Source organism: Gymnoscopelus microlampas (genome assembly GCF_963454915.1).
Source record: "Gymnoscopelus microlampas genome assembly, chromosome: 10".
Taxonomy (NCBI): domain Eukaryota; kingdom Metazoa; phylum Chordata; class Actinopteri; order Myctophiformes; family Myctophidae; genus Gymnoscopelus; species Gymnoscopelus microlampas.
Window position 1 is genome coordinate 21,057,808 of NC_139947.1, and position 19,351 is coordinate 21,077,158.

The window sequence follows — 19,351 nt, forward strand, 5'->3', positions numbered from 1 at the left end:
TTCTGTTATTCTCTTTACTGGAATGGATCATTATAATAAAAGGATACTGCTCAAAAAACGGGCACTTAAGAATAATACTTATTATGCTAATAACCTTGATTGGCTCAGCTGGCCGACAATAAATCAAAATCTACTCACAGGTCATGGCGACATAAGATTCAGTGAGTGCCGTCCATGCGTCTGTGGTTAGAGCCAGCTTTGGGACAGTTACCGTAATTAAGCTTTTGCTGAGATCTTGTGCAGTCCCCTCATAGAGCTTTTCAAATGGAGCGCTCACGTTTTATGGGATGGGACTGTGTATTCAGGTTCCACAATTGCCAAGAGAGCACTCAGAATCCCTCTCGTCCCACAAAACAAATTGTCAGCATGTCCTTCACCACCATCTTTGTGATTAGTGCTCTAGATTGATTTGTGTGATTAGTGCTCTGGCTTGATTAGTGTAATTAGTGCTCTAGATTGATTAGTATGATTAGTGCCCGGGAGTGTCATTACAAAGACACAACTTCGCAATGAAGCCAGTAATGGACGGCTGGTGTGAAGTCTCTTTAGACATCTGGGTCGGATGTTTCATCTTCAAATGCGTGTGCATTGTTGTTGATTTGTGGTAGGCCAGCTTGGCGTCACATTTGACCTCGTTTTAATGTAATCTTTTGTGTTAGTGCCACTACAGAACTTTTAATAGGTGGCATTCTCTCCATCTTTGTAATGCTATACATCGCCCTCTCGTGTGTGTGTGTGTGTGTGTGTGTGTGTGTGTGTGTGTGTGTGTGTGTGTGTGTGTGTGTGTGTGTGTGTGTGTGTGTGTGTGTGTGTGTGGTGAGTGAGTGAGTGAGTGAGTGAGTGAGTGAGTGAGTGAGTGAGTGAGTGAGTGAGTGAGTGAGTGAGTGAGTGAGTGAGTGAGTGAGTGAGTGAGTGAGTGAGTTAGGGGTGTGTGTGAGAGTTAGTTTGTGGCTATGCTGCAACACCCTCTCTTCTTCACTCAAAGTTTAAATGTAATATCCAAAAGCCAGCGGTGTGAACAATAAGTCGTTGGCCATTTAATGTACAAGTAATATTGGCCTGTAATCTGGTAGTAACTTCACCATTCATTAAAAGAACATGCCTATTATGGTTGTTGACTAGTGAGTATAGGGAGGATTAAGGGACTTCTGTTTATAGCCTAAAAAGAAACCCTCTGTCACTGTGTATGTCATTCTTCAGGGACCTGTTCAACGCTGCCTTCCTGTCGTGTTGGTCGGAACTGAGCGAGGACCAGCAAGACGAGTTGATCCTCAGCATCGCGCTGGCCCTGACCTCACAGGACATCGCCGAGGTCACACAGACGCTGCTCAACCTGGCAGAGTTCATGGAACACAGTGACAAGGTTTGCTTGAAACCCGCCATAAAGTGGCTACTTTGAGACATGGCAGATGTTTGTTCTTTTTGTAGCCTTTGCTTTTTTTTGGGGTGGGGGGTTTGATTGGACTTTGTGGAAGCAGAACTTTTAACCACTTTGAACCTGGCATCCCTCTTCTGTGCATGTCATTAACCCATTGATACCTGGAACGCATCTGTGTCACTTTAGATGTCTTTGGCTATTCAAAAATAGCAGATCTACAAGCTCATAGCGCGGCACCGAGTGCCGCGCTATGAGCTTGTAGATCTGCTATTTTTGAAAAATCGTGAAAATATTTCTTTAAATATTTTTTTCCGATTTTTTTTTTAGGATTTAGATTTTTTTAGACGCGGCCTCAGGTCTTAATGGGTTAAACTGTAGCCGTCATTATAGTGAAGAGAAATTCAGTATCCTTTTAAATAGTGAAAATAGCAGATCTGCAAGCTCATGACGTGCCACAATGCGACACGTCGTGAGCTTGTAGATTTATTTCCGCTATTCGCCAGTACGCCGAAGTATAAATCAGTTCTTATGTGGTTAAACATGGTGAGCATGGTGTAATGTGGTCTTTTTGTGTCAGCAATCTAGCACTATACAAGAGCAAGCGATTTTTCATTTTGAACGCAAACAGCAGCGGTGTGCTTTTGTTGTTGTGTAAATATTGTGTTTTTCTCCGTCAGGGTCCTCTGCCTCTGAGAGACGATAACGGCATCGTGCTGCTGGGCGAGAGGGCAGCCAAGTGCCGCGCCTACGCCAAGGCTCTGCACTACAAGGAGCTGGAGTTCCAGAAGGGTCCCTCTCCTCAGATCCTGGAGTCTCTCATCAGGTAAGACGCTCTCCCAAAGCAGCACGGCGTTTTCCTAAAGCCGCGGATCGCAACCATGTGGGCCGGGGGCACACAGGTTGCCTGAAAATGCTCTGAAAATGTACGCTGCCCGCTTTTAACCCATTAAGACCTGAGGCGATTCTTAAAAATGTTTTCTAAATCCCAACAGTTTAAAAAAAAAAAAAAAAAAAAAAAATGTTTTCAAGATTTTTCAAAAATAGCAGATATACAAGCTCATAGCGCGGCACTCGGTGCCGCGCTATGAGCTTGTATATCTGCTATTTTTGACTAGCCAAAGTAATCGTAAAATGACACAGATGCGTTCCCGGTCTTAATGGGTTAAAAATTTTGTCTGGGCCCTGATCCACAAAAAAAGTTGAAAACCACTGTCCTAAAAATAAGCACAGCCATTGCCAATACTAAATAGTATAATAATGTGATGTATATTTCACATAATGTGAATAATGTGAAATATTAGTGAAAAGACTGCTTACTAGTGATGCGCGGGTCAGGTTCTTTTTTCATAAGAGACAAAATAGGGGAGAGAGAATGATTTTTCTTTTGTTTTTTTCCCATGTGTTGACCCGCTCCGCCTGCCCCGTGATAATTTCGTCTTAAATCTTGACCAGTGCGGGCTACGGGTCGGCCCGCGCATCACTACTACAGTACTTACCCATATATACGCACATCTGGTGACATGACAATTCGAAGGACTGCCCCAAAGACATTGAATTGGTTCTGCAATGCAGTTATTTATTAAATAAACAAAGTGTTTACTCCCAGTTTCAGCAACGAAGGCTGTTTGATTCTCACCAGTCTCTAGTTAAGAGCTGTTTGTCTAGTGGATACTGTAAATATTCACGGAGCAGTAAATGGGCAGCTGACGGCTGATTGTTTGTGGCTGAGCTCATATGCTCAAGCATTCTTCTAAGTTGAAAACCTGAAGTTCTAGAGGGCCATTTCCTGCGGCTCGCTGGTGTCTGTATTGGTGGAATGTGGCACGTGGCTCTGAAAGACAAATGCCAGACATTGAGTTGTTCAAAGCAGGCATGTCACTCACATCATCGACCGAGTGTAAATATTGACAGAGTGCAGGCTACGTGACTGTGTTGCTGTGACATCATTCTATCTATTTTATATTAATTGTCCTCTATTCTCTGTTAAATCCCCTCAATATCCAAAGTGTATTTAGACACGCACAACTTAATGCATGGAAACCAAGGAATGAATGAATGTCGTATGGCTTAATGATGTTGGACAGAATAACTAATCGTCACTGAATAGTTTACACAGCTAGCGTCTCAAAGAGTATAGCATGGGTTATGAAAAATGATCTCCTTTTGTGTGACTTGTCAGATCATCACTCAATACAGACTGTGCGTGGAATGTTTGGTTTCAATCATTTAACATGGAATAACTATACCACTGAATAGGTGAGGTGAAATATGATTTTCTTTTATAGTTTGGATGTAGGCAATGTACAGTTCACAGAGCGTCTTCTATATTTTTGATGTGTAAAAATAATACCCTTATGGCTTCTAGGGCACGCTGTAACTCAGGATTAGCAGGGGTTAGCTCATATAACTGTTACTGCAGGAGCTACCAAGCAATATAGCATATTTAACTTTCAAAACTTCACATTACATCTGCTTTTTGAGTACCTCAGTTACTTTCGCATGCATGCACACACACACACACACACACACACACACACACACACACACACACACACACACACACACACACACACACACACACACACACACACACACACACACACACACACACACATACACACACACACACACACACACATACATACATACATACATACATACATACATACATACATACATACATACATACATACATACATACATACATACATACATACATGCTGAGCTGCTAACCAAGTGTACAGTATCTGTTAAACTCAAATCTAACTAAAACTTGAGATTGTACTTTAACACCATTGAGTCATTTTCATTTGATAATAAATACTATTCACCGAAAATGGCAGTTATGTCACATTACTAGTGGAGCCTGGAAACCATTGTAATGAGGCACTGTATCATCATAGTTTCACAACACAAGGCCCCGAGGCTTCATTTGTTAGGGTTAGCTCAGTATCTGACAGGTGGTGCAATTTGGTGGACAAAGGTCAAGGTTAGCAATGAGCCATGTGGCTCAATTACTCCCATTGTTATGGAAGTAACTATGAACTACCACCTGTCAAAACCGTTCTGCATTCAACCGCAAGTGCAAATTGCATAATACCAAGCCATTTGCAGCCTAAACATTTCTTTTTAACCCATTAAGACCTGGAACGCATCTGTGTCACTTTCGATTTATTTTGCTATTCAAAAATAGCAGATATACAAGCTCATAGCGCGGCACCGAGTGCCGCGCTATGAGCTTGTAGATCTGCTATTTTTGAAAAATCTTGAAAAAAAATGTTTTCGATTTTTTTTTCTCCAAAAAACTGTTAGGATTTAGAAAACATTTTAAACAATCGCCTCGGGTCTTAATGGGTTAAACTGACACGGGTCTTAATCTTGATCAAAAGCTCAATGAGCAAGTCTTGACAGTAAGGAATATTGCCTTTCTGCCTCAGACCCCCTGCTAGTAACGGAGATTGATCAGCATCTTTATAATTCTCTACAGATAATTGATGAATTACCTGATCCTCCGTTCATTTTCTTTAGTCTGCACATGCTTGGTAAATATTGAGGTTGGCGGGTGCATAGTGTATAGCGATCCTTCACTTAGAAGGGACCATTGGATGACCACTCTCAGAAATTCCATTTTTTATTACAGAAATAGATGAAGAAGTGCTTGTCTACACACATCCTCCTCCTCCTCCTCCCCTAACACTTTCATATCGTCCCTGTCGGGTGGAAACCCTGTATGTCCAAATTCCATTTTTTGAGTGGTGCCAACCACTCCTACAGTATATCTGACTTTGTCCGTGTGTCCGTATGTATGTATGTCCGTCCAATAAACAAACATTGATGACAACATCAATACGGGGCTCATCAAAGGCACCACTCTCTTCACACAGGGTGTGATTTTTTCCCCTGGAAATGGAAAAAAATCACACCCTCATCAATGTTTGTTTATTGGACATACATACATACGGACGGACAAAGTCAGATATAGGAGTGGTTGGCACCACTCAAAAACAACCTGCGTTCAAATGGCTCCAGTGTAGTTATTTAGTCACAAGCTCTTGTTAATTCTTATCGTTGGTTGATGTTTAGAAAACCCCACAGACAGATTTAACCCCACCTGGTGTCTCTGTTTTGGGCCGCTGGGCAAAGGCAGACATTTCACTTCAAACTTTTTCAAAAGCAGTGAAAATAGCAGGTCTAGCAGATCTGCTCACACCAGCTTGATCAGCAATCTTTGCTACTTTTGCACCACGAAACGTAGTCATACAACAAAGTCATTTGAAATAAGATTAAATAAAATTCCAATAACCCTTTAAGACCGGGAACGCATCTGTGTCATTTCCAATTTCTTTGGCTATTCAAAAATAGCAGATCTACAAGCTCATAGTGCGGCACCGAGTGCCGATCTGCTATTTTTGCGATTTTGTTATTTTTGAAAATGTTTGCAAATCTTTGAATATATAATTTTTAAAGTGATATTTTTTTTACTCAAATCTTTGCCTCTGGGGGATTCTGCAAATGTCTTCTGAATCCTAACAGTTTTTTTGAAAAAACTTATGTTGCTATAATATCAGTGGTTCTCAAACTTTTTCATGTCAAGGAAATTAAATGTATTTGGCCGCCGACCCCCATCTCAAAATGTTTTGTTCCAGGGACCCCCAGAAGCTTGTATATCTGCTATTTTTGAATAGCCAAAGAAATCTTAAAATGACGCACAGATGCGGTCCCGGTCTTAATGGGTTAAGTACATTTATGAAAGGAGAAAAAAAAACATGAAAAGATGAACTATGGAGATACATGGTTTCTGCCCGACACAGCGACGATATCCACAATCATCTTTTCCATCGCCTCTTCTCACCTCTGCGCTCCCACTTCGTCGGGCCCTCGTATGAAGAAATCTGTTTTCCAGGCATCTAATTGGAAGAGCGCCTCCTTTTCATCTCCGTGGAGCGTCTGGAATAGTGTTTCTCCGGGGGTCTGTTTTCAATTTCTCAGGGGGCCTTGATGATGATGAATGATGGGAGGCAGTGCCGCGGCGTTTTTCGATCCCTCCATCTGGTTCTCACCTCTTCAGGATTTCCCATAAAAAGATCTAGCATCATGCACAGGAGAAAGCGCTACGCAAAAAACCCGCTCTCGCCCTCCTTCCGCGGATGAATCGGGAGCACACTAAGCGCCGTCACTGCTACTTCAGCGTTACTGACTCATGCTGCTCGCAGGTGAACTCGGCGTCGTTTCAGAGCCTGTTCTCTTCATAGTCTCCCCCCCGTACATATTGAATATCAGGGGTTTGCAATCTGAGTAAGGCCCTTTGACAGTAAGCGAGATGGAAATGCACATTCTTCTGTTTTTTTTTCCTTTCTCGCTGTCCTAGCAGAAAGCAGACTTTGATGCTACTCCTGGTTCAGATTTCGGTGCTACTTCCTGGTTCACATGTCGGGGTACACCTTATGAATGAGACGTATGAGGGACTTGCGATTAAGTCAAACCAAATGATTTAGCTTGGCGCTAGACTGTATTCTTACCCCTAAAGCCTTGCCATTTACAGATCCATTTTACCCTCTCACAGTTAAATTAACACTTATGATTTTACCGTGTGGACAGAAGTATAGTTGTCTTGGTGGTAGCTGATGTTGTCTTGAGCTACAAAAAAACATTAAGCCTGATTTATACGTTGTACGGCGGTGTCATCGCGAATAATAGCCTATCTACAAGCTCACAATCCATTGCGATGCAAAGTGTTGTGAGCTTGTCGGCTATTTTCGGCGAGAGACACTGTCATACGACGGGGTACAAATAAAGTAGTATTCACCCTAAAATAATTACGCTGAGATGTCTAGATCATTGGTCTGCTCAGTGTACTAAAAATACAACTGCACTACATTGAGTTGTATGGACTGGCACGTCACGCTTCATTTCCACCTTGTTGCAAATGGCGGATATGCTCGACTAAACTTTTCCACTATTTGAGGTCATTAAGCAGCTCTAAGGGTGGTGTGAATAACCCAGGGCCTTCATTTGGGTCAACTTTTCCCTATAACTCCATAGAACAGAGGAGAGCCATTGATCAAGCCACTTGATGTGTGTCCTGTCCCACCAAGGAAGGGTTGGATGTCTGTTTGATTTATATCACTAGTTTGAACCAGAAGGATTTCTGTTTGATTTTAATGATAGGAACATGCATCTGCCTGGCTCAGTAGTTATATAGACCCTTTTATTGAAAAGGCTGAATTCACTTACAGCCTTTCTCTCCCTTGATTGTTAGCATGCTACAATAGTAGACACAATTGTTGCATTATCACATTTGTGAGATTACTTTCGGGACAAATGGACAGACAGACACAACAAAACGTTTTGAAATCCTTCAGACGTAGTCATCGAAAGGTAAACCTTTGACCTACCCACAGCCAGTGGTGTAAAGTAACTAAGTACATTTACTCAAGTACTGTACTTAAGTACAATTTTGAGGTACTTTTACTTTACTTGAGTATTTCCAATTTCCAATACTTTTACTTTTACTCCACTACATCTCAGAGGCAAATATTGTACTTTTACTCCACTACAATTATTTGAACATTTTAGTTACTAGTTACTTTGCAGATATAAATTACTACATTATAAAACATACATTAACCACTTCAGCCCTATATTTTATACCTAGGCTATTTGAAAATAGCCGATCTACAAGCTCACAACGCGTCGCGATGCGACGCGTTGTGAGCTTGTAGATCTGCTATTTTCAAACATTTTAGTACTTTTACTTTTGGTACTTTAAGTACACTTTGATGCCAATACTTCTGTACTTTTACTCAAGTAAAATATTTGAATACTTTTTCCCCCACTGCCCACAGCCCGCCTCTTAGACACAGAGCAAATAGACAGAAAGTGTACCTTACATTAGTGAGGACTGATATATGGAGACACGGTTGGTGGAAAAAAAAGGTGAAAGTGTTTTCCTATAACCATAATGCTGATGTCTCCATCTCCGTTCAGACTGATGGGCTGGCCTGGGACTCGGTGTCATTGCCTCCGGAACATCTGTTTATTGTAAATACACAGCCATAATGTGCTGGGCACCATGAAAATGGAATTTCAAATAAAGTCTGGTATGCTCAGATGTAAAGAGTCTGCAGACAGACGTCTTCGGCAGCGGTGCATCCTTCTCAAATGGACTACCAGTCCTGTGCAGTGCAGGGGCTGGCCTCTTATAGACTGTTTTAACCCTTTAAGACCTGAGGCAATTCTAAAAATGTTTTCTAAATCCTAACAGTTTTTTGAAAAAAAATCATAAAAATATTTTTTCGCGATTTTTCAAAAATAGCAGATCTACAAGCTCATAGCGCGGCACTCGGTGCCGCGCTATGAGCTTGTATATCTGCTATTTTTGAATAGCCAAAGAAATCTTAAGTGACACAGATGTGTTCCAGGCAGTAATGGGTTAAGTCTGCTACCGATAAAGAGGACTTTCTATTACACGTTTGCAGGGTATAGTGAAAGTCTAGGTAAAGGCAGGAGAGAGCTGGTTCCCTATGCTAGTTCAACACAAAGCGATTTAGATTAGCTTAATTTGAAAATGTGAATACGTTGTTCTTGTTATTTTGAGGCCCGGCTCCCAGGGGCTGAGCCGTCTCGAAGAGGGTCTGTGTCTCCGTCGGTGTCCGTGGGTAATCTTACAAACCACTGGACTGACTGGTCATTACTTGTGCTCACTGCCACTAGGCTAAGGTGGTAAAATCCCTGATTATTTATCACTGGAAGTCAGTGGAGAAGCAAATAACTCCATATTTGGAAGTCAGTATGACATCACAGCGATATGACGTAATCGACGTGACATCCGAGAGCCACATGGACGCCGCGCCGTTATTAGACCCTGTCTTGTTTTGTAAAATCGTTGTAAAATAATAATAAACTAGAAAATGTGCTCCTCGGAGCACAAGTCTCCGCCAGCAGAACCGTGCTATCATCTGTCATCAACTGTGATATCAGTTTGTACTGGAATGTACTGTTCTTGATTAATCCTGTCTAAGCTATTTATATTACGTATTGTGATGACACCAGTGTGTCTAGATAATGTATTGCTCCGCCATTTCTCAGCCATTTCGTGATTTTTCCTGTCTTACCTTACTTTGAAAGAGACACAGACTCTTTCAAAGTGACACATCTATTTATAGGCCGCTATACGTCATGCGTCTCACTAGCCAATCAGAGCACACTCTTTCAACGTATTGTCACGTGTCACGTGAGGCTTGACCAATGTTAGCTTGGCCGAGGGGGGGGGACGGAAAGTGAAAACATAGTCTCCTGGCGGAGACAAAAAGGAATGGTTTTGGACATACAATGTTTCCGCCTGACAGCAATGAGTATTAATCTGATCATTTTGTTTGGATATTAGATTGCATCTGTAGTTAGTTAACACAGTAGTGATACCCGTTTAACTTGATTAAACATCGAAGAAAATGATAGAGAATGATGGATATTTTTATTGTAAAGCACAATTCTAACTTAACACATTAAGACCTGGAACTGTGTCATTTTTAGATTTGAGCTAAAAAGCATTATTTTACACTTTGGCTATTCAAAAATAGCAGATATACAAGCTCATAGCGCGGCACCGAGTGCCGCGCTATGAGCTTGTAGATCTGCTATTTTTGAAAAATCGTGAAAATGTGTGCAAAGCTTTGAATATATATTGTTTTTAAGCGAACATTTTTAACTCAAATATTTGCTTCTGGGGGGGTCCCTGGAACAAAATATTTTGATGGGGGTCCGCGGCCAAATACATATAATTTTGGGGGTCCTTGACATGAAAAAGATTGAGCACCACTGATATAGAAACATACGTTTTTCAGAAAACTGTTGAGATTTAGGAGACATGTAGAATCGGCTTCAGGTCTCAATGGGTTAAGATATAGGTATTTGTCATAAAAAAATCACCTCAGGAATACAAAGTGTAAGAAAAGCAGGCTGTGTGATGGGATATTTAGATCCACTGAACCTCCTACAAGGGAGGATAAATGCATATAAATTGTTTATATATAAATCCACTCCACGTGACCTCTTTCATCTTAAGCAGATGTCTTTTTTTATCAGAATTCTTATCATTCACGGGGCATGAGTGGTGAATGAATGAGCATCAAAATGAGTGATTCATGGGCAATACCTTGAGCTACTACTAGCCAAGTGTTTACACACTAAAATCCTCAGTGCTAACTTACCACTGATGGTGTACAAATGGAACCAGTAACCGTATACATGTGTACACGCTCTCAGAGTTTACAAATGGATGAATGGACACAGAGGATTTTACTGTTAACAACAGCATTGGTGCAATATTACAACGTTAGTGATGGAAAAAAAACTGTCTGCAAAATCCTGAGTGTTCATTTAACACTGAGAGTTAACTCAGGAGTTTGCAGTGTGAAGTGTTCAGTTTGAAGTTGTATTAAGTGCAACCATATTTCAACCTTGTTGTTGTTCTGACCCACATTTAAAACATGTTTTTTAGGCGAATTTCCTAACTTCTCTACATCTATTCTTTGTTCTTTACATCACTGTTTTTCTTAAACATTCTTAAGGTTCGATTCGGGGTTCCGCAATCTGGATTTTCTTTTCCTACACTAAATGGCTTTTATTTAACCCATTTAGACCTGGAACTGTGACATTTTTAGATTTGAGCTAAAAAGCATTATTTTACACTTTGGGCTATTCAAAAATAGCAGATATACAAGCTCATAGCGCGGCACCGAGTGCCGCGCTATGAGCTTGTAGATCTGCTATTTTTGAAAAATCGTGAAAATGTGTGCAAATCTTTGAAATATATATATTTTTAAAGCGAACATTTTTAACTCAAATCTTTGCTTCTGGGGGTCCCTGGAACAAAATATTTTGATGGGGGCCCGCGGCCAAATACATATCATTTTGGGGGTCCTTGACATGAAAAAGATTGAGCACCACTGATATAGAAACATACGTTTTTCAGAAAACTGTTGGGATTTAGGAGACATGTAGAATCGGCTTCAGGTCTCAATGGGTTAAGATAATTCACGGTTCCTATTACTTACCGTAAGCCTTTTATAAATGATTGGATATCTATTTGATGGCATATTGGTTGGTCTTGATAAAAATAGCTTCAGCTTTTGGCAGAGGTTCTTTGATACAGTTTGACATGAAGCATTAGAATCCCTCTGAAGGACCACTAAGCTGTACTGGACTCACTCTGCAGACCCCAAATGCTGTGCCAAGTCACCACTGTGGAAATAATAATACCCCTAATGATGAACCTCATTGTCATATTTAACCATTCATCCATCCATCTATTTGTAGACTTTAGAGGTAAAGCTGCAGTCCGGAACTTATTTCAATGAATAGGATGTTGTTTTAACCAACCTGCAGCGGTGGAAGAAGTACTCGCATTTTAACACAAATACTCTGTTACAAGGAAAAGTCTGAAATTAAAAATTGACTTGAGTAAAAGTACAATAGTATTGGTATCAAAATGTACTTAAAGTACCAAAAGTAGAACTACATTTTTTTTACTGAAGTAAAAGTATCAATACTGCAATGTAGACATACTCTGTTACAAGTAAAAGTCCGGAATTCAACATTTACTTCAGTAAAAGTACAAAAGTATCGGTATCAAAATGTACTTAAAGTACCAAAAGTAGAAAGTAGCAGATCTACAAGCTCACAATGCATTGTGAGCTTGTAGATCTGCTATTTTCAAATGGCCGAAATGTATATATAGGGCTGAAGTGGTTAATGTATGTTTTGTAATGATAATCAAAATCTACAATGTAACTAGTAACTAAAGTTTTCAAATATTTGTAGTGGAGTAAAAGTATAATATTTGCCTCTGAGATGTAGTGGAGTAGAAGTAAAAGTATTGAAAATTGGAAGTACTGCATTAAAGTAAAAAATACCTCAACATTGTACTTAAGAATAGTACTTGAGTACATGTACTTAGTTACTTTACACCACTGCCAACCTGGGTGGTTGAGTACATTAATACAATGTAACTAGTACATCGGCAGTGGTTGGAGGTGGTCTCCCTATTATTTCCATTTTTTGATACTTTAAACCTCTACTCCACTACGCCTCAGACAGAGGCATAAATCTAACAATTCTGATACGTTTTAGCTCTTTTACTATGGTACTCCAAGTATATTTTGATGCTAGTAGTTTTGTACGTTTAAGTATACTTCTTCCACCACTGAGAGAAGCTCAGGCTTTTGTCCACAACTGATTGAGTTGGGCTTGGGTCTTCCGGGGGCCACGGGTTTGTGTGGATGGGTTTTGCTCCTATAAGAACACAATGACCCGGTCATTTGTCACTGTCAAATTAGACTCGACAGAATGCCATTCTTATTGAGATTTCTTGTAAGAGGTATGAATACATGTCAGTCTTTATCTGGAACCTTGTTCTTCCTCAGTTCAGCACCTCGTTAAAGTCTGAATTTATGGCTTTGTTTGAGCTAATGTAGGCGGCGCAGCCTTTCTGTCTTTAGGCATTCAACCGTTGGAATGTCCTAATTCGTTAGACACAACTAGCCTCCCCTCAGACAAGCACCGTTTTTCTCTTGCCGCTATTGTTTACAAATAGTAAAAGGCTGGGTTCACGTCTATTTAACTGGATGGCAGTTGTTAGAATTGTGTGTGTGGTCTTATATCCTGCAATGTCATTATTTGCCCGGAGACCTTTGACCCGGGAAGCTAGGAGATCACCCAAGTGTCAGAGGTCAAATGACTTACGGTTAAACGTGGGATCGGTGTGTGATATTGAATGCAGGAGCAATTCTCATTGGATGTCAAGCTCCCCCAAAAGGGTATGTTCAAAGGTGGCATTAAGGTTCCAAATACGGAAAAAATAAAAAACACGTACAATGGTGTGTTTTCTTAAAAATACAAGTTTATTTTATATCCCATAAAACACAATTATAGAGCTGTACACATTTTACATTTTACAAATTACACATTTCCATAGACAACAGTAGGTTTTTACAAATGAAACCTGTGGTGTAATTCCTAGGAAATTGTTTGGGTGGTTAGTTCCATTCCAGTAATTCACAACACTGATAAGATGTTTTGTGATTTTGTTGCCTTGAATCGTGCACACCTGTCTATTACTTGTAATAACCTCACTATAGCTTGAAGTCTGCTTGTGTTATGCCTGTTTTATACTTAGTTATGCACCGTGTCGAACACCGGCAACAGCCGATCTACAAGCTCACAACGCGTCACGCCGTGGCGCGTCGTGTGCTTGTAGATCGTCTATTTTCAATGCATGACGCCGGCTTTATGATCGACACCTTAATGCTTTTGAGACAAATGTCTGAGGGAATAACGTATCCAGTTACCCCTCATGGAATAGTGGTAAGCTTTTAAGAAAATAAAAACAAATATTTCAACGATAAATATACGAAAAACAAACTACAATTTACAATCAAACACGGTGAAAACACATCACACAACATTCAACCACCGAAACATAACAAAAACAACTCTTTATCTGCTGCACGGATCATTCTCATCCAGGAGGGCCCTATAATGTCTGAAGCTCTTTAGGGCCGAAAACTCTGTGGTCGGATCTTCATCTCCACCTTCTTCAGGGAGTAGTTGGGCCCGTGCCAGCCGTACCAAGTGATCCCGTCGGAGTTCTTGGTGTGTTGGCTGTAGCGATAGAACACGCCGTTGAGGTTGGAGTCGGTGCAGCAGTTATACCAGTAACCACCTGTGTGACAAAGATAGATATTATTATTAGCCACGCTGTAAAGTCCTCATGCAGTGTTAAGACCTGTGGCCGATTCTACAAAATGTCTGTTTTTAGAATGTCTTCTAAAAACTGTTAAAAAAAAAAAAAAAAATATGTTACTATGTCAGTGGTTCTCAAACTTTTTCATGTCAAGGAACCCAAAATGTATATGTATTTGGCCAAGGACGGACCCCCATCTCAAAATATTTTGTTCCAGGGACCCCCAGAAGCAAAGACTTGAGTTCCAAATGTTCGCTTGAAAAAATATATATTCAAAGATTTGCAAAGATTTTCCTAACCTTTGCGAAGCGAAGCGCAGTCATCCACGCATTTGTCATTGTCCTTGCCCTTGGTGCTGAAGTTGGTGTTGTTGTGATAACGCAGGGAGTCCCCAGCGTTCCCACTGTAGTTAGCGATGAGGAGCTTGTAGCTGTTGAGCTCGTTTTTGACGGTGAAAAAGCCGTACTCCGCAAAGCGAGTCTGCCCTTCCCAGTCCTGCATCGGGGAGAAAAAAAAGAGGCTGATTTAGAGATCAGGTTCATTGTTTATTAAAAGTGTGTGCACGTGAGAATACTGACATCAAAAGGACGGTGTTTTGCTTTTGAACCAAGGTTGCGAGTGTCAATAGTATAGCCATGGCCAGCTTCAACTAAGTCCATTTATTCATCGCCTTTAAGCGTCTCATTGCCCCCCCGTTCGACATGTACATACCTCCAGCTCTATCCTGAGCATGCTGGGCTGTCTTGTGAGACGGAAGATGTGGTCATTGCCCAGCCAGAAGTCCCCACGGATGGTTCCGAAGCCATTCTTGTACTGCTTCCAGTCGCGGTTGAATGACGTCAGGCCCACCTTGCGCCTCTGGATCACCGTCCAGCCTCCGCCGCTGCTCTCCATGTCGCAGAACACCTTAAACCGGTGACAGGAATTCAGTTCTTTAGTTCCTGAACTGATATTCTGCCTAACATTCTACCTTAACCCATTAAGGAGCACATCTGTGTCACTTTAGATTTCTTTGGCTATTTTTGAAAAATATTGAAAAAAAAATATATATATTTTTTTTTCCAAAAACTGTTAGGATTTAGAAAACATTTATAAGAATCTCCTCGGGTCTTAATGGGTCTAATTATTAAAACTTTGTCTTATGACTGTTTCCTGACAGAAATAAACAATCTTGCGATGCAGTGCATTTGCATTTTTCACTTGAAAATCTATTCTACCCATGATGAGGTATAAACTAGGCTTTTTTTCATTTAAATTTAAATTAGGTTTTTGATATGAATTAGGCTTTACAGGTTCGACTCACATCCAGCTCAGGGGTCCCCAGGAACTCGTCTTTAGGCAGTTTGTACTCTCCAGAGATCTTGTAGTTTCTGCTGTACAGGGATGCACAGTCATACATGGCATCTGAGGGGAGGGGAGAAAGAGGTCTGGTCAATTATGGAAAAAACAATGTATGGTTTCACGGTTAGTAACATTAAACATTAAATCACTGTAACAGGCTGCAGTATCATATCCAAGTAAGGGGACAGACGAGAAAGTGTCCCTGCTCAAAAGCCAGCGAGTTCAAAACAGAAGGAAATTGTTTAGGTTCTATGGCATGGTATCGTATGGCCATGCCATTAGGAGGGCTATGAGATCACTGGCTACTAATGGAACCTTCCCTGTAAAATGTGCAGTGCTCATTTAACCCTGAGAGTGTACAAATCTGGATCCATTTGGTTACATGTGTACACTCTCTGAATGACATATGGATGAAATAAGACTTAGGATTTTACTGTGCATAATACAAGGGGGGAAAAAAGTGTGAGTGAAAGAGTACAGTGTCTGCCGTGGAAACCTGCACTCTAATCTTAACGTCTCTTCCTGCCCTGCTTTTCCTGTCTGCACAGTGTCTCTGTAATTTAACCCATTAAGACTGGGGACGCATCTGCGTCTCATTTTAAGATTTCTTTGGGCTATTCAAAAACAGCAGATCTACAAGCTCATAGCGCGGCACTGAGTGCCGTGCTACAAGCTTGTAGATCTGCTATTTTTGAAAAATCTCGAAAAAATATTTTCCAGATTTTTTTCAAAAAACTGTTGAGATTTCGATTTTTTTTAAGAATCGCCTCGGGTCTTAAAGGATTAAAAAGCCCTATTCAGTGATCTTTTCTGCCAGTGACATAAAAGTTGGGCTCCTGGACGAGGCTAATTGGCTATTAAAATAATAAACTGCGTCATGCCTGGTTAAGTCCTCTCCACAGCAGCCGATGCTGATTAATGGTTTGTTTGAGTCGAGATGACTGATGGAGTCGATGTTGGCTTGAGGTGGAGGTGGTCTTTATTGACAGCCCACCAGACAGGGCTCTGCGGCTCCAAATTATGGCTTTTGGCTGCCTTAGAGGGATCCCAGACAAGTTTGTACACTGTAATCTATATTATCAGCCGTCTGGTGCCTGTGATTCAAAGCGTGCAAGCGTGATTATAGCTTTCCATGGCTAAAATACATGTATGGTGTCGTGCATGTGACATTGTTTGCCTATTTGTCAGATTAGTTGCGACAATACGGTACCGCGTCCCATTCCAGTGAAATGTAACGGTTCGTCTGAATTCTTCTCATAACTTGTTTTAGTATCTCGTGGTGTCCATAAATCATAAATAAATATTAATCGTACAAATAATTAGAATATCTCGTAATAGATTCCAGTCACCCTCTACACACTTCTTGAAGAGGTGAAATGGTCAAAGCGCACGTTTTACTGACTGGTCATTAAAGACGGGAGACTATCCAAGCTCCAGCCAAATTTCCTATGGTTTTGAGAGGTCACAGTGTGAAGGATCGTGGCTGTGTGTATGCTGCATACAGAGCAACCACCAGTAGGACCTGCACACCTGGAAAGTGCATCTGGTCGCAGATGCCCGAACAGACGAGAAAGAAGGAAAGAGGCGGGGTAGCGTGACTGCGAGCAGGATCTGTTTTGCCATGTGGAACTGGTCAAGTTTTTACAGTCATTACTTTACCGTATTATTAGTCTGAATCCTTTTCACATAAAGGGCTGTGAAAGAAACTCCTCACTGGAATCTAATTGCCACCGTTGCTTTCTGTAAAGCTTTGACTGTTGGCAGTACCTAGCTTGCAGTTTTAACACCTGCTGCATTAACAGCTGCACGGCCGAGCGATTGGGGGCTCACCTGACGAGGTTTGAGTCACGGACTGAGCCGCCTGCAGCTGCATGATCTCCACGCGGTTGTTGATCTCGGAGTACTTGCTCTCGGCCTCTGTGACGCGGGCCTCCTGCTGCCGGTTCTGCTTATCCAAGTCCATCATTTGCCTCACCACGTTCATCAAGTCCGTCTCCTGCTTGCGGTTCAGCTCGTCCAGAATGCTGGTCAGGTTGGCCACCTGCACCTTCAAGGAGCGTACCTCTTCGCAGCAATGATTCTTGGACGGCTTGGGCGGCGCCAGTCTCTTCTTGGGGTTCTGCTGTGCCCACGTCTCGACCATCAGGAGCAGCGTGATCCCTAAAGCCAATGCGCTCAAATTTACTTTCGCCATTTTGTAAGGGATCTAGAGAGAAAAAAATCTAGATCTTTGCAAACCACGTCAGAAATGTTCTGTGGCTCGCTGTGTGTAAAAGTGGTGGATCCCAGTTGAAGGTACTCTGCTGTGCCGTGCTGTGCTGGAGGTCCCAGAAAGAAGAATGGAGATCTGTCTGCCGCAGTCAGTAGAAGCTCTTGAAGCCCTGCTTTGACCAGCTGTTCTCTCTGTCTTGTCTCCTCTCTGTAAAGCTCTTGCCCTGCCTGTGCATCTTAAATATTTTTCTACACGTGGGTTCCTCCCCCTTTCTCTGCCGATGCACACCAGTCACTGTGCTGCTGACCCCCACCAACCTCCCGGGTGGAGGGGCCTTCCCCACTCCACCCCACCCCACCCCTACCCCTCCCTCTCCTGCCCCTCCACCTCTCCTCCTCCTCTCTCACTTTCGCTCGCTCCTAATGGCTCGGCCCCTGTGTCTACTCTCTTTGTCAGGTGTTGAAAGTTTCAGGGCGATGGTGTTTTTTTTTTTCTTTTCCCCAAAGCGCCTGGAAGAGCAACAGAAGGCGCAGAGGAACGAAAACAAAGGCTCCCATCTGAACAAAACCCTTTTCTACACGGCGAAACCAGAGTTTTAATTTAACTCTGAGAGTGTAAAAATGTACCTGTGCTGTTTATTGTTTATTGTTTTATTAAGGATCGCCATTAGTCTACACCGTACTGGAGACTATTCTTCCTGGGGTCCCAGCAAAAACACATCATAATAATCATAATGCAGTACAGCATGGTCAATGTTAGTGAACAAAAATACAAACTTAGGGAACAAAATGTACATTAAAAGCCAAATAAGAATTAGAATACAAAACAGGCTTGTCTGTCCGAAAATAATAATAACAACCTAATCTAATCAAATTTCCTCTCTGATTATTGCTTCCTTAAGTTACTTAAGAAACCAAATGTATTTCTAGTTGGAGTCAAATGTGGGAGCACATTATGCATTGGCTCTGTACATTACTGTTTTCATTTGCATTGGTTCTGGGTAGAGGTAAAGTAGTGTGACAGCTTAGGGCCAGTCAAGTGAATACAGACACATACTTAATGCTCTTTATGTTACTGGGTCATTAAACCATCCCCTTTGCTTTGGGTTGAACTTTGTTCTGTCCAAAACACAAGACAGATTTATACTTTTAGCCAATGTTGAATGCAAAAATAGCCGATCTACAAGCGCGCACCGCGTCACACAGCGATGCATTGTGAGCTTGTAGAGCTGCTATTTTTGGTGCCCGACACTGGCGCACAACTAATTATAAATCAGGCTATTGGAAGACACGCTTTGTTTACAACTTGTAATGCGTGTGTTAGGATTGCCACTTTTATGGCTAAAACCAGGGGTTTGCATGTACGTATGCAATTAACTCCATACCTCCTTACCTGACTTAACGCCTGTCAATGACAGCTGTCATTACGTCCTCAGGGCTGTCTGTTTCTGGTGTAAAAGTGTGTCTTTACATGCGGAAGAGGTGTGCAATGTCAGTAAGTACTCCTAAGTGTGGAATAAGTGTGCCAATGAAGCATCTGGGTTTTTGGCAGCTGATATGATTTCTACTTTGCACATAAGAAGCATCTCGTTTCCAAAGAAAATAGGATTTGCAAACACGTGCATTTCCAAAGAAAATGGGTTTGCAACAGAGTTACTACGGTATAGTTTTGAAATGTC

The 19,351-nt window shown here is 41.5% G+C and overlaps 2 protein-coding genes across 5 annotated transcripts in view; one reads left to right on the plus strand and one right to left on the minus strand.

Moving 5' to 3' along the window:
* mtor (mechanistic target of rapamycin kinase) overlaps positions 1-19,351 on the plus strand; it is a 161,870-nt gene that overhangs the window by 50,063 nt on the left and 92,456 nt on the right. For all 4 annotated transcript variants that reach the window (XM_084070366.1, XM_084070367.1, XM_084070368.1 and 1 more), the window contains exons 27-28: positions 1,201-1,363; positions 2,056-2,201. In XM_084070366.1, coding sequence (XP_083926492.1) covers positions 1,201-1,363; positions 2,056-2,201 — 309 coding nt within the window. The remainder of the gene's footprint in view (positions 1-1,200; positions 1,364-2,055; positions 2,202-19,351) is intronic.
* On the minus strand, positions 13,258-17,889 carry angptl7 (angiopoietin-like 7). The gene is made up of 5 exons (XM_084069833.1): positions 17,292-17,889; positions 15,424-15,524; positions 14,832-15,026; positions 14,420-14,615; positions 13,258-14,099 (listed from the first exon to the last, which is right to left on the minus strand). Exons 1-5 carry the CDS (start codon positions 17,653-17,655, stop codon positions 13,930-13,932), a joined length of 1,026 nt encoding a protein of 341 aa, XP_083925959.1. The 5' UTR covers positions 17,656-17,889; the 3' UTR covers positions 13,258-13,929.

What these genes read in the sequence shown, in the direction of transcription:
- angptl7 (XM_084069833.1), bottom strand. Translation starts at nt 17,655, where the DNA reads ATGGCGAAAGTAAATTTGAGCGCATTGGCTTTAGGGATCACGCTGCTC. An exon ending in TGGGGACCCCTGAGCTGGAT is followed by an intron (nt 15,027 to 15,423) that starts GTGAGTCGAACC and finishes CACCGGTTTAAG; the next exon opens with GTGTTCTGCGACATGGAGAG. An exon ending in TGCTCAGGATAGAGCTGGAG is followed by an intron (nt 14,616 to 14,831) that starts GTATGTACATGT and finishes TCCCCGATGCAG; the next exon opens with GACTGGGAAGGGCAGACTCG.